We start from the raw sequence: 15,449 nt of genomic DNA, 5'->3' as shown, positions 1-15,449 counted from the left end.
CCACCAGGAGTAAATTCACCTAACACTACACATACAGGACTGTAACGCACATTCTGTGAATTCCCCACAGTTGACACTGCAATGCAAAATTGCAGTGTATGCAAATAGATGGTTTGAAAGAAGAATTGATCTACCCTATTTTTAGCATTCTCCATCTTGTCTTGCTTCGCTCTGTAGAGTGTGTCTTGGTAAGTGGATTCCAGTTGATCATCAAGATTTATTAGCATGGCATTAGGGTTCTTCATTGCCATAAGAGTGTCAGCTGGAACCTGATGGTCGATTGCTTCATTAATGGCAATGACAGCAGCATGTACTGAAAAACAAGTCACACTCTGCCAGTTAGTCCCAAACACAACAGCTCTGTTAAAAACTGAAAACTTAACTGGAAAGAGCAGAAGAATTATCTGGAAATTAAGTGGAAATCAAAAGAATTATCAAAGTCCCTCTCATTCTATCATGGCTTTGTGTTCTTGACAAAAAACAGCAGCCTACTTCCCAGTACAATACTCTAGCTAGTCAAATCATCGTGTTCCAGAAAGAAAAGAAAAAAAGAATACATGAGGGAAAGAAGAAAACCCTCCTCCCAGTGTTCCAAAAGGCCTATCGAAAGGACTGTACTGTCTTACAACAGGGGGCATTAAAACCAACACTTTAAAAAAAAAAAAAATTAATCTGCTGATTTGAATAATCACATAAAATGACACTTCATTTTTCCTTACAGGCCGCTTCATCCACAGAAAGTTCATTTGCAAGAATTCCTCCAATCTTGCTGAAGGCAGGCATCTGAATACCATACTTCTCCAGTTCAAGCCTCATGTTACTGATTTCCTCCTCTGAAACAGACATAAAGACATGCAGGCTTAACAAGCTTTATGCAGGCTTAAGCACATTAGGAATCAGCACTGCTATACAATCCGCTGCTACAAAAAAAATCCGGATAGCTACAATAAATGACAATTACTGTCTAAATAATACTTTCTATATAACTCAGTAAGTGAAACAAAAGACATGAAAACTGATAGACATTTTGCACACTTTCCTAAAATCTACATTTCTCCCAGAAACTCATATGGGAATATTCTGTAGCCTTTCTCACCAGAAAACACCACCTGACTCTCATGAGGAGCTGGAAACACTCCATCATTCTGAGGCGCCTCAACTACGGCTACCGACAGGTCAGGAAAATGCAGAGGCGGTATTTTAGTATTCTCTTTTCCCCACAGAGAGACTACGGTGAGAAAAGCCAATGGAGGATAGAGACAAGCTGTTGCTAAATGCCACACAACTCAAAAAGACGGTTGATAGTTTAGCATTTTATAGGTACAATCAACAACTGTTTTGCAGGAAAATAAAGTTTATACACCTTTTAAATCAGATGCACGCCCTCACACAGGAACCTCACCAATGCCAAACACAGAATTTGACACTTTTGCAGAAATCGGGGAACTGAAACCCTGAGGGGGCACGTGGACTTTAGCCTTTGTGCTGGAATCTCCTGCAGCAGATCAGCTGGCGTACTCTTCTGCAGCTGATGGCACCTCTACTTTAAACTGCCAAGGGAGGTCAGAACCGTTTACCCAGTTCCAAACTGAAACCTCTGCTGAGGGATGGAGGCAAGGTTTAAGCATCTTAACAACAGTGGCAAAAAAGTTAAGGGGCTGTTATTTGCGACAGTAATGATTAGCGAACCGATGGCTATTTAACAGCCTGGCTCAGAAGCAACTAAATCAAACCTTTTTCTTAAATTACTAGAACTACTCACAGCCATTAATTTTGAATTTAATTTGCATTTAGGATATCAACAGTAACAATCCTTTAATTATCTATACAATGTCTAGTAGAGTCTGAGATAAAGGCAGCACGCATCAGCACTTTTTTTTTTTTACCTGTGAAGTCCACCTTCCCATATAAATCCTGAATCTGGGGGGCAAGACCCAGTTTGAACAGGTACAGGCTAGAAAAGAAAATAAGCAAATAATTAGAACTAGTAATTTTTCCTTGTGGTTCTGACAATGACACAGATAATTTTAGGAGATATAGATTCAAGAAGCCACTCAGATAAGCCAACGTAACAGCTCACAATCATCAAGAGGATGAGCTGACTCCTCTCTTCCCCCCCCTCAGATGCACACAACTGGTCTATTACTCTGAAGTCTTCACAGAATTACAGAATGGTTGAGGCAAGAAGGGCACTCTCAAGTTTGCGTTGTTCAAGCTCCCTCCTCAAACATGGTCACGTAGGACCAGGTTGCCCAGGATGACGTCCAGATGGCTTTCAAATATCTCCGAAGGGTGGAGACTCCACAACTTCTCCGGGCAGCTTGTGCCGCTCCGTGGTCACCCTCACAGTAAATAAAGTGCTTCCTGATGTTCAGAGGGACCCTCCTGTGGTTCACTTTGCGCCAGTTGCCTCTTGTCCTGTCATGGGGCACCACCGAAAAGAGCCTGGCTTCATCTTCTTTGCAGCCTCCCTTCAGATGGCTGCACACATTGCTGAGGTTCCCCCGGAGCCTTCTCTTCTCTAGGCTGAGCAGTCCCAGCTCTCTCAGCCTTTCCTCGTAGGAGAGACGCTCTAGTCCATTAATCATCTTAGTGACCCTTCCTGCAGCTCTCTCCAGTATGTCCGTGCCTCTCTTGTGCTGGGGAGCCCAGAACTGGACACAGTACTGCAGGTGTGGCCTCACCAGTGCCGAGTAGGGGGGAAGCATTCACTAAGCCGATTTGACTTACTAAAATGGTGTTAATGTATTCACTTGGAGCCTGACAAGAAATGGAACTGCTACAAAGGAGGGATGAATCCATACATCTAAGGACAAAAGGGACTGGGGAAACAGAAGCAACTCCTCTCCTTTTTGCCTGTCGTGCCGGCTCAGCACAGATCATGGAAATGTACCCTCTATTAACATATCTGATTATACAGCAACATTAAAAATAAACTATTCATAAAGTAAATATCCATTCCTCCCATAAACTCAGTTTTAATGTGATTGGAAAATAGAGGGTAAGCAATTCCACCTTTTCACATGACCTCAACATGTCAAATCTAAATCTCCAATCTTTATAAATCTAAGCAGATTTTCTTTTACAAATCAAAACACAAACATGAGGCAGGAACATTTCTGACCTATGGACTGTCAACAAAACTGCATTCTACATCTTTATTTCTTAACTGGAATATACTTCGGCACTAAGCCTGAAAAAAGTACAAGCTTTTATAAAAACATCCTTTTCCATATTTATATTTACATGTCAGAATTACTCTTCTTTCCTTGATAAGCAAAATTATTCACATTATAATATCTTGAGGAGGCTGCCTTTGAAGAGAAATTGGCTATGGAACATTTTGGCCAAAAATGTTAACAATTGAAAAAAATTAAGTAGGACAGAAAAGGTATTATTAGATGAAAGATTATAACTTCTACAGCCTTAACTACTGGGACTACCTGCATCTATTAATTTTGCTCCCTGAATTAATTTTCTTTTCCTAATATATGATCTAGAAAGAGTACACCAACAGCAAACAATTTTCTTTGAAAGCTTGGCAATTGGGTGGAAGTGTTGATCTCCTGGAGAGTAGGAAGGCCCTATGGATGGACCTGGCCCGGCTGGATCGATGGGCCGGGGCCAACTGTATGGGATTCAACAAGGCTCAGGGCCGGGTCCTGCACTTGGGTCACAGCAACCCCAGGCACCGCTGCAGGCGTGGGGAGGAGCGGCTGGGAGCTGCCCGGCGGGAAAGGGCCTGGGGGTGCTGGTCGACAGCCGCTGGACATGAGCCAGCAGGGTGCCCAGGTGGCCAAGAGGGCCAGTGGCATCCTGGCTTGTGTCAGGAACAGTGTGGCCAGCAGGAGCAGGGCAGGGATCGTCCCCCTGCGCTGGGCACTGGTGAGGCCGCCCCTCGAATGCTGTGCTCAGCGCTGGGTCCCGCACCCCAAGGCGGCCATGGAGGGGCTGGAGCGTGGCCAGAGCAGGGCAGCGAGGCTGGGGCAGGGGCTGGAGCACAAGGCTGGGGAGGAGCGGCTGGGGGAGCTGGGGGGGCTCAGCCTGGAGAAGAGGAGGCTGAGGGGAGCCCTCATCGCTCTCTGCAACGGCCTGAAAGGAGGCTGGAGCCGGGGGGGTCGGTCTCTGCTCCCCAGGAACAAGCGCTGGGACGAGAGGGAACGGCCTCAAGCTGCGCCGGGGCAGGGTTGGGTTGGGTATTGGGAAAAACTTTTTCACCGAAATGGCAGTCAGGCCCTGGCACAGGCTGCCCAGGGCAGGGGCTGAGTCCCCATCCCTGGGGGTGTTTAAAAGCCGGGGAGATGTGGTGCTTAGGGACATGGTTTAGTGGTGGGCTTGGCAGTGCTGGGTTAACGGTTGGACTCGATGATCTTAAGGGTCTTTTCCAACCTTAACGATTCTATGATTCTAATTGTCCACAATTCTGACTACTGGGGAGGGGCAGGGGGTGGGAACGGCCAGGATATAACAAAGAACGTGTAACAAGAATATATGCCAGCCAACTCCTGGCATGAAGGAGCTACAGCAGCTATCACAAAGCTGCCAGCGAGGGAGGAACTTTGCCATAACCTAAACAAAAAGGAGCACTGGTCTTGATAGTGGCAGCGTACCCCACCACAGGTCTACTCCTCACTGCTCTGTAAATCCAAATGACTTATTCTACAGAGATAACTCATTTTAGATCTAAAGTTGGGATCGAGCTCTCTTCTGTAAATAATAATTTCATCTACAGCAACCTGAAATATCAGATAACATTCAGATAAATGCAATCCATCTCTATGGATTTCACACTGGCAACAGATCAGAGAGCAGAACAAGCCATTCTTGAGAACTGAAACCAAGCAAGCAACAGATGAAGACCCAAATGTATACAGCCCAGCATTCAATCACCTAGTAAATTCTACAAAAGGGATCCTTTTTAAATAGAAATCTCAACATGTTCCAAAAACCACACTTGTGTTCAAACCAGCTAGCCGGGGCGGGAATCAAAAACACATGCAATGTGCCATCCTATCAGATTGGAGAGCAAAGCATCAACAAATAAATCCTCCTAGTTTTCTCAAGAACTGGAATTATCCTACTTGCTCTATGTGAGATTTTAAAATTTAAGAGACCTTTCAACAACAGTTCCTGCTTGATCACTTACTATGCTCATCAAGATACACATGCTGCAGTACAATGCTGTGATCACACTGGCTTTCATTCAGTGATCTGACTGATCCCTAGATAAACTAATATTTTCCTTTCTCACAAACACCTTTTAGGGCTACAGGTTTTCCTTTAAGCCCCAAAATGTTTAGCTCTGCCTCAGACAGTAGAGAGGGAGGGTGAGAACTGGGATGGGAAGGTAGTAAGCACAACATACTTGACTTTTTTTTTTTTTTTCCTTCAGCATCTGATTTAGCCACTGCCCAAGGCAAAATAGTGGCTTCATGGATCTTTGCTCTGACTTAGTAAGACTGTTCTGCTAGAAAATTTGTCCTCGTCCAGCCTTCAGTTCAGCTCTCTCCCCTCTCGCATTTCAGCTTTGCGGAAAGATTTCAGAAGCAATTAGATTTCTGCCTAGCATGCCTTACCTGAGTGCATGAATACAATAGATACAGCGTGGCATGTTCTTGCGATCATAGATATCTGTAGTTTCTGGGTAGAATATCTAAAGATAAAACAAAGTTAGCAGTCTGAATTATACTCACTCTCTACAGTCAAATCACGTAACTGTGATAAGCCCAATTCTTCTGCAGTACACTAATGAAACAGCCCACAGAACAAAACTCTTCGAGCTTCTCTGCCCTGGCCCAACATTTCCCCTACTTGAAGCGCCAATCAATCCTCTTGTCTCTACCACGCAAACCAGGGCTCCCCTTGTCCTGCCCATGTTCTACACACATGGATGAGCACACCCTTTCTCTTGTGTGCCCACCACGATACTGGGTCACGAGGTATTAGCGAGGACTTTGGCGAAAGCAGAGAGATGAAAAAAATACTTACAACAGAAGAGAGAAAAAGAGGATTTTGTTTTGACTAAATGGGGCTGAGAAGCATGAGAGGAGACAGTGACAAAGGGAAACTGAGACGAGCACTGAGGTGCTCTGCATACTACATTTTCAGTTAGCTGGACCCAAAAGCTTTCAGACAGTCTCAAATGCAAAGCTCTTCAAGGTTTAACTCAAGGGGCTAATACTGGAAGTGTCAGTCCATTCAGAAGTGCTGACAAGGTACGTTACTTTCTAGTTATTGGAAGGTTCCTTGCTGTTGCCCATGAGCACAAAATAGCATTGCTCTTTCTGTAAAGACAAGAGCAACTGAAGGACCCTCACAATTCCACAGCATCAGGTCCCTGGCTCTTCCGCATGGGGAACTACTTAAAGCACCAATATCTCTCTGTCAATGTACTGGACGCCAGCCCAGTTTCTTTAACATCTCCTCACACATTTATTTCCCCCCAAAACCCACTTACATCTGAAAATCTTGCCTCATACCTAGCACTTAACTTCTCTCTGCCTAGCTCCCTCCTCATTTATTTTCACCTAACAACCTTAACAGCATATTTCAGCGTTTCCTAGTCCCAAATTTGTTCCTGTAAGACCATCATAAATCCCAGCAAGGCTCAACAAGTAAATCTCAACAAGTTAATCTCAACAAGTCATTTGAAAAACTTTGCCAAAAATAAAGTGTTCAATTTGCAAGTATGTATGCAAACAAAACATATGTCAGATTAAACTACGCAATGATGGTTTTGGTGAGACTAAGTGTAACATGGCTTACAGAAAAAAAAAAAAGGTTAAAAAATGTACTTGCTATCCATGTATGCAACTTGACTATCAGCACAACACTACCACAGTTCCATATATTTTCAGGCAACAGTGTTTATTAGGTCAGAGGAGCGTATCTGGCCATTCCCCTAGTGAAGCCAATATTTTATATTTGATTAAGCTACACTAGGAACATTTCAACTTGACGTGAAAATTTCGTAGGGAAGTCTGAAGAAATGGAGAACATAGTATTTTCTGTTGCACTGCTACTTTTAGCATAGATTTCTAAAAAAACTTCCACAATCAAACTGTAGCTCAGGTATTGCTGAAAAGAATGCATGGCAAGAACAATGTAATGCAGATGTTATGCAAGATTAGTGATATTAATGATATGGTACAGAAGGAGGAATTATTTTGCTCCTAATCATTCTCACACACATAGCAGAATGAAATCTTTCAGTGAGTTTTAGGAGAGAATTTCTATAAGGACACAAATCTAGAAACTGAAGAATTAACCAGATGAAGTCTGACAATTTTTGTACAACAGCAAATGCTCCCACGGAATGTAAAGCTTTTCTGAGATTACTTATTTATCTGCACGTACAACATAGAAATTACCTTGGGGAGACCAATCTCAGCCATGGCATTCAGCCACTGGATTACATTATCTGTGTGCCGGAAGTGGAGACCAGTTGCCTGAAATAAAAATAGGCAGGAACAAGGGGGAGGGCAGTAAGAAACAAAATATCACAGCTGCCAAGAACAACAGGGAGGTTCATTAAGATGGATAGCGAAAACAGTACTCTTACAGAAAAGAAGTCAGAAGTCTTCTATATACGATTATACTGACTGTTTATGACAAGCTCTTTCACATGAGTGCAAGCTCAGATATAAAGCTAAGAGTCCACCCCTCTCACTTAACCAATGTTCTAGAATGAAGGTGGAGTTTCTCAGGTGATACTAATAGAAACTAACTTTCCATGTGCACATTTTCCTATTTTAGATGTCTACCTAAAGCAGTATCTATGGCCAACAGCTCTCACCTTATATCTAGTCTGTTCCCTATCATAGATTTTCTTCACAGAAACCACTTTAGGGGAGAAGAAGTTTCCAAGTTTGGCCAGGTAGACTCCATTTCTCAATCCTTCTTCCAGCTCTGTTGTGGGAGGCAGCTCCTCGTTCAGACAGGCCTCCATCCATCTGGAAAGTAAGAGGAACAAAGTTGGTCACACGAGCATATTTCCAGTTTGTGAACACAACGCCACGCTAAACAAGTTTCATGCTGCTACTGCTGTCACACTCTAGCAAACTCTTTACTTAGTATTAGGGGTTGAAAGTGGGTATAGCACTACCACACAATCTGTGTCATTAAAATGCTAGCCAGTAACACTTCAGACAAAACACTAAGTAGTACAGAGTCCCCTCGCCAGAGTTTCACAAGTAATTAAGATACCATCTCACCATCATGTTTCTCCTTCAGCCCATGATTTAGCTGGTACTGATCTAGACATAGTGGCCAACCTGTCCTTTTAACTGACTTAAATCTTCCTCTTGAGTACAGGCTTATCTCACAAGCATTTCTTTACTCTACTCTCACTAAGTATCCGCTAGTTATTTCATGACTTTGTACCACTTATTCAAGCTCTTTTAGCTGATCCCATAGAGAGGCCGTACAACGCTGTCATCAAGTCTACCTTCCTGACCTATATATTTTCTCTCACCCTACCATACATTTTGATAACAGGGGAAAAAACCTGGAAGAAGGCATTCCTCTCCTCATAACAACTGATTTTCCCTTACCTTGTTTCCTTCCATCTCACTTAACAGTGTCACGGATCCTCATGACAAAAACCAAAGATTACAACAGCCAATAATTTGAAAAGTCACTGTTCTTAAAACAGAGGTACACCTTGATATTTCTTCTGTACGGAGCTACCAGAGGCTGTGTAATGCAAGCTCAGCTATGCGGTTTCTTGCAAAGACGACACGCTCCCTGGCTGCTCTGTTCTCTGAAAAAGGGACCTGCGCAGCCACGGGCCACTTTCTAAAGCATTTTGCTTAGATCATGCCTCACTTGCAGCTAAACTCTAAAGCTCTGACAGGACAGATGAGCCTTTCATCAATAACGATCACAGAATAGTGGCTTTCAAGACAATAATGGCCCAGAATAGCAGTAGCCCATATTATAAACCAGAGCTGACAGTGCAACATAAGCAAGGTTAATAATTTGGCTCACGGGGATGATGAGTCCACATTACTGGGACTGATCTTAAAGATGGGCAAGTAAAGGATCCTGCTTGAACCCAATGAAAATAATTTTAATATTCTAAATACTGTTTCAGATGCATACATAACTGTTAAGCTATTTAGCTCCATATTAATCCAGGCAAAATAACAGGAAAACACCGTACTGGATGCAAGTGATAACAGATTAAATGAATAACTGGAGTAAATTAACAGAATTTCACAGAAATGAGTCCCGTAAAACACAGCTGGGAAAACTACGTGGCTCTGTTGACCAACTAAAACTGCAGACATTTCACATCTACGAGGTACGAGGCTTCATGCCTCGTAATATTCTGATTAAAATCAAGCACTGTACATACACACAAAAAATAGCTCATGTATACTAAGAACAGACTTCTCTAAGCAGTGTTTTCCTGGGGATTCATTGAATGGTGCTGTTTCTAACGCATCTTGACACAGATGTGTGTTATGCCCCCCTCTTTCAGTTTTCCAGGAAGTAAACACAAAAATTGAGGCTGACAAAATTAGAGAATTAGAGGATGTCATGGTTTAACCCCAGCCGGCGACTGAGCACCACCCAGCCGCTCGCTCGCTCCCAGCCCCCGCAGCGGGATGGGGGAGAGAATCGGAAGAGTAAAACTGAGAAAACTCGTGGGTTGAGATAAAGACAGTTTAGTAATTGAAATAAAATAGTAGTAATTAATAAGAAGAATAGAATATACAAAGCAAGTCATGCACGATGCAACTGCTCATCACCCGCTGACTGATGCCCAGCCAGTCCCCGAGCAGTGGCCCCGCGGCCAGCTTTCCCCCAGTTTACGTACTGGGCATGACGCCCTACGGTACGGAACAGCCCTTTGGCCAGTTGGGGTCAGCCGTCCTGGCTGTGCCCCCTCCCAGCTTCTTGTGCATCTCCAGGCTTCTCAGTCAGTAGAGCATGAGAAGCTGAAAAGTCCTTGATTTAGTGTAAGCACTAATGAACAGCAACTAAAACATCAGTGTGTTATCAACGTTATTCTCATGCTAAATCCAAAACACAGCACTATACCAGCTACTAGGAAGAAAATTGACTTTATCCCAGCCGAAACCAGGACAGAGGATAACACCAATATTAGCATAACTGTAACCTGTAATTAGCACACAGGCGGTCACAGCTTGAGGAAGAACAGGACTGTTCAAATAACCTAGGCTTCAGACATGGTTAAATACTAGGTCATTGATCTAGCTTATCTACAGACTGGGGATTGTATCCTAAAAGACAACTGTGACACTGAAAAACGTGTAATGAGTACAGCAGACGTAATGAATTCAAAGTTTAAAGCTGTAAGACCTAATGCTATTGTGGGGTGTATACAAAGGGGAACAGTAAAGTCGGGCACTACTATTCTTTTGTATACGACACTGATGGGACTAACCTTGTCATTGTGGTCTGCATTTTTTCAAACTGGGAGAAGGAATAAGATAGAAAAGAAGTTTTTATTAGCCAAGATAATACTTCACAGTGAGAAGCCTGAACAATGCAGTGCATTCAGTTTGTTGAAATAAAGCCTGAGAAGCAGTCCGGTGCTCTGACAGTCCTTTGGGACAGTCCTTCGGTAGCAGACTGAAATCGGATGACTGAAACTGTAGTCCCTGACATCAGCCTGCTGCACCTTTCCCGACAAACAGCACCAAATCTAAGGCAGAAGCATATGAACTGCATGTGAATCAGCTTCAGAACCACCAATTTTCAGCCCAGCACGCAAGCCTCAATGGAAAGTGCTAAAAATTATTTAACCTGCAATATCTGAGAAGATGACAGAATAAGTGACCATTCTTTCTGACCCTAATGAGAAAATAATATGTGATGATTTCTTTACAGTAATTTAGGAAAGAAGTATCATAAATATAAAATTTAATTTGCATTTTGGGGATATTTTTGCACAGTTCACTCTTGATCTCAAATACAGAACACTGTAGCGGTACACGACAGAGATGAGATGCATTCAAATTCACCACGGCCAGTTTTTCATCTCTCCTGAGAAGGCAGTAGACTGCATTTCTAATTCTAGAAGACAGGTAGCTGTTAGTGAAAATGAAAAGTCTCACTGGCTGCAATATTTTAACAGTCAAAGGAAAGATAACTTTGACTAGTGCAGATATGCAGTCTTGGACAATCTTCTTCACTGTCCTGCCTGTACTCAGTTTCAACCATCTCTAAGGTTACTTTTTTTAACCTGCCACAGAGCTAGTCTGATACTCTACCACAGCTCCTCCATTTTCATGGCGGTTAGCATAAACAGAACGCTTGCTAGAACATACATTGCAGATGAATGCACATCTTCACTACTCAAACTCAAGGGGAACGCCAGTCAAGTTCTCATGTCTGAATCTATTACTTCTCCATCTCTCCCTATTTGAAATGTTAGTATACAATGCGGTCTCATAGTACCTGAAGTGGCCATCTGCCTTTTAAGATACACAAGCCAGTGTTCTTAAAACAACAACAAAGGCATAACACTAGTGCTTTGTTCTTTGCTCTAAATCTGTATTTGCTTAAAGGTACAATTCAAACACATCTGTTTAGCTCAGCTGCCACTAACCCTCAGACAGCCTTTTCTATTAACGCAAGTTAAAACCAGCTGGAGTGACTCCGATGCCTACACCCAAGAGCATCTAAAAACTGACCGTAGAGCAAATACAGCACGAAGTCCTCAAATCTTAATTCATCCCTTTTGCACTTCTGTTTGAGTTTTTTTAAAAGATCTAATCCCCGGTCCTGCTCCTACCTGTGGATTCTGCAGCAGACAGCTACGCTTACAGCCTCACTGTTGAAAGAATACTCGTGATTCAGTAGAGGTTTTACAAACAGCTTGATTTCACCGCTCTTTCTTTGGTTATTCAGATTGTTTTCACTATCTGCATTCCTCTCCGGATAACATAGAAAATTGTGAAGTTATTTCAAAAGAAAAAACCTCACTAACATTCCATAGCTGCTCATCATGAAGTACCCACAATCAGCCGCTATTACAGTCCCCAAACCTCGGTGCTACTGATTCTTCCATCTGAGTGCAAACAACTACTCAATTCTAAGACACATCCCCTTTGCCCAGGAAAGCCTTTTCCTCACACCTGGCTTCTCTACAGCTCCAAGCGGCAGAGGTGACACCTCTGAAAAGCCAGAAAAAGGTGCCACGAAGCTTTTCCATGAGGTTGCCACAGTAACTAACCACCAGCAACCAGATGTCTCCAACAGACACAGCGGTGGAGATTTCGGGAGAGCCTGGAAGGAGGGGGAAGAGAAAAGGGAAACTGCACATTTCTCAGGAACCAGCGCTCACAGAAATCAACAGCAAGAAACAGTTTTATGTTCCCGCTGACAGCCCTCCCACAACAGGGAGCGGTCTTCTGCAGGAAACGGGCAATGCACCAGATCCTTCCAGCTTCTGCTGGCTTCTCATTCTCCAGCCATCTGACTCACTTCTAGTCTTTCCCAACCCCCAAAACTAGAATAAATTTCCTAATCAACGTCTCACAAAACTCTTCATGAAACGTACAACATGACAGTTGCAGCCTCTGCTCTGAACGTCCAGATTACAAAGGCCCTGTGTGCAGACACTTTCAATCAGCAAACCAGTAGCTGGCTGGAATGGCTGAGGCAAACTTTCCCCCAAACTGACCAGGCCCTAGCACTACTGAAGAAAGCGTCGCTTGAAATGGGACACCGCAACCCTACGTGGGGAGGGTGCAGAGGGAGAAAAATCCCCCCACACTCCCCCCAAAAGAGGGGATACTCTACAGAAATCAAGAAGTATCCTTTCATATTCTGGAGAAGCACCTAAAACACTATTTGGAAAGGTATATAAAAATGATATTTCCAAGCCTCAAGTCTCACACACTCTTTGTGGGTTCTACTCGTTTTCCTAAAAAGCTGCAAGAAGTCAGAGGACTGATTCATGTGTCCTTTGACAGCACCTGACTAACTGGAAATGAGAATTAATCTCACTGCCGGGTTTATTCACAAAATCACAGAACAGCCCAAGTTGGAAGGGACTTCAAAAGATCATCTGGTCCAACCGCGCGTGGGAAAGGGAGCCTACATGAGATGATCTAGCACCCTGTCCAGTCGCATCTTGAAAACCTCCAGTGATGGGAACTCCGCCACATCCTTGGGGAGGTTGTTAGTGGTTGATCGTTCTCACTGCAAAGGTTTCTTCCTTGTATCAAGATGAAACCTCTCCACCCATTGCTCCTCATCCTCTCCATGCTGCTCCTTGTGAAAAGAGCCTCTGTCCTCTTTGTAGCCACCCTTCAAGTACTGGAAAACTGTGATGAGGTTCTCCTGAGCCTTCTCTTCTCCAAGGTGAAAAGACCTAACTCCCTCAGTGTTTCCTCACAGGGCAGGTTCTCCAGCAGTTTGATCATCTTCGTGCCCCTCCTTTAGACCCTCTATTCACATATGAGAAAGTCACCAGTTAGCCACCAAACACCAGATGATGTGCAGCCCTGTCCTCTCCCACCTTGCCCTTTGAGCTCCTTGCTATCTAACTCGGGAAAACAATAGGAAGACCGTTTATGCAAAGCCTGTAAGGTACAGAAAACAAATACAACCCGAAGGACATGTTAAGGGAGCAAGGAACAGAGTCAAAGTACAAGTTACAGAAAGTAAACCAGTTCAACAAGTTTTGACAGGAGTTCAGCATTCAATGCGAACATCTTACAAATTTTATGCAGTAAAGGGATGGGAGTGCAGAAGGCATCAACTCAGGACACATACAACTCACAGATGGCAGGGGCTACATGTCAGAAGAGTTCCAAAGAAGATGTAAATCAAACTACCCCATATTAGAGAAGCTTCCACAAGGCAAAGCATGCTCGGTCCCTCTAGTCCAAGTGAAAACAGTATTAATAACCTCAGAAAGTCTCATGGACCTTGCATTTCAGGTATAGTGCACTCAAACAGTAAGTAACAATTTTGAAGTGGAAAAAGTATATATAAGAAGTTGCTAATTTAAGCCTAGTTTAGCCTGGAAAGGATTAGCTTTCCTGCAAGCTTCTCAGTCTCCTACAGTAAGAGACTTAGTACCACACTTTCCTTTCTAATGTGACATAAATACAGTGTTTTGTGACTTAGATTGTCATATTTCCTCAGGTTAATTTTATAACTAGGAATGCAAACACTCCCCTAAAGGGATTAAAAATCAAACTGGTTGCCTCATCTTCTTGAACAGAATGTTCTCAAAGCAGCCTCTACTGCAAATGAGGAATTGTGGATCATCGACAGTTAAACTGGGAGATCACTTTAAATCCCAAATGAGACACCATTACACTGTGGAGTGCAGCCTGAGCCCAAGAAAAGGGAGGCATGCAACCCAAAGCAGGACAGGGAGCCTGGAAAAGCAACAAGGAGTAGTGTTTACCAGGAAGAAAAGGTTTCTGGGAACACCTGGCCAACTTCTGTACATGAGCTACAAAAAGAAACTCCTTCTGCAAACTACTATTTTCCTGCGTTTTGCTGCTTTCCTCTCAAAAAAAATGTAGTCCTTCTTGAACTTTAAGTTCTAGAAAAATGCAGATAGCAACTGAATGAGTGATAGAGAAAACATGACATAAGTTTAAAAATTCTGGACCATTATCCAAAAGATACTGTAAGACAAGTCAAACACCACCATCCAGGTCACGCTCTTCCCCTGTCCCACATGGCTGCACTTCCTATGCTGCTTCAACCCAACCTTCACAGGACCTCTGAGGCTGCAAGGGACCTCTTGAGATCTAGTCCAGCTCTCCCCTGCCCCACGAGCAACCCTTTCCCCCATTCCTTCTGAGTGGGGCAAGAGCTTCTGTAATGGTACCTGCATGCCTTAGAGCATTACAACCAAAGACTCCTGAGAGGACACAGAGCTACTCAAACCCTGGAAGAGTCCAAATGCTAGCAACAGGGTTCATAATAATCTCCCAAGAACCTTAGTGGGGCAACAAAAAAAAAAAAAACCAAACCACCCACTTTGTTCAACCTAGGAAGGCCTAAAATAAAAGCAGAAGGGACATGCCACCGAACCATTTAACGCCTTACGGAAGGACACAGAAGGAGCGAGTTCTGTTTAAGCATCTGCATAAAGTAAGATGAATAGCCCATAATTAGAACATAAACTGTCTCAATGAACTCATACCTGTTTCAACAGGTTCCTAAGTGGGTGTTAATATAACTACAAAACTAAGGCAATTTACATACAATAACGCTCCCCTTTGGTGCGGCATTGCTTAACCGTTTGCTAGGCCAGAGGACAAAGCGATGTTTTGGGAAAGCATTACGCAGTACCTGTTACATTTAAAAGCTCGTACATTAATATTAAAATTAACACCTGTCATCCTTAAAAGGTAGAAATAAATGCAGAATTTCCAGATGAACAAGAGGAAAGCATTTCTCAAGTCTCACAGGGCGGGGGGGGAGGGGGGAAACCCAGTTGATGG

General features: G+C 43.4%; 1 protein-coding gene across 1 annotated transcript in view; it reads right to left on the bottom strand.

Moving 5' to 3' along the window:
* The window catches only part of IQGAP1 (IQ motif containing GTPase activating protein 1), a 78,291-nt gene that overhangs the window by 42,721 nt on the left and 20,121 nt on the right, over positions 1-15,449 (bottom strand). Inside the window, exons 3-8 of the mRNA XM_082321973.1 lie at positions 7,796-7,952; positions 7,371-7,448; positions 5,577-5,653; positions 1,887-1,954; positions 720-833; positions 135-313 (exon numbers count right to left, since the gene is read on the bottom strand). Of these exons, the coding sequence (XP_082178099.1) occupies positions 135-313; positions 720-833; positions 1,887-1,954; positions 5,577-5,653; positions 7,371-7,448; positions 7,796-7,952 (673 nt within the window). The remainder of the gene's footprint in view (positions 1-134; positions 314-719; positions 834-1,886; positions 1,955-5,576; positions 5,654-7,370; positions 7,449-7,795; positions 7,953-15,449) is intronic.

This window comes from Platalea leucorodia (genome assembly GCF_965183815.1).
Source record: "Platalea leucorodia genome assembly, chromosome: 9".
In the NCBI taxonomy this organism is placed as follows: domain Eukaryota; kingdom Metazoa; phylum Chordata; class Aves; order Pelecaniformes; family Threskiornithidae; genus Platalea; species Platalea leucorodia.
This window is presented reverse-complemented; position numbering and strand designations above follow the sequence as displayed.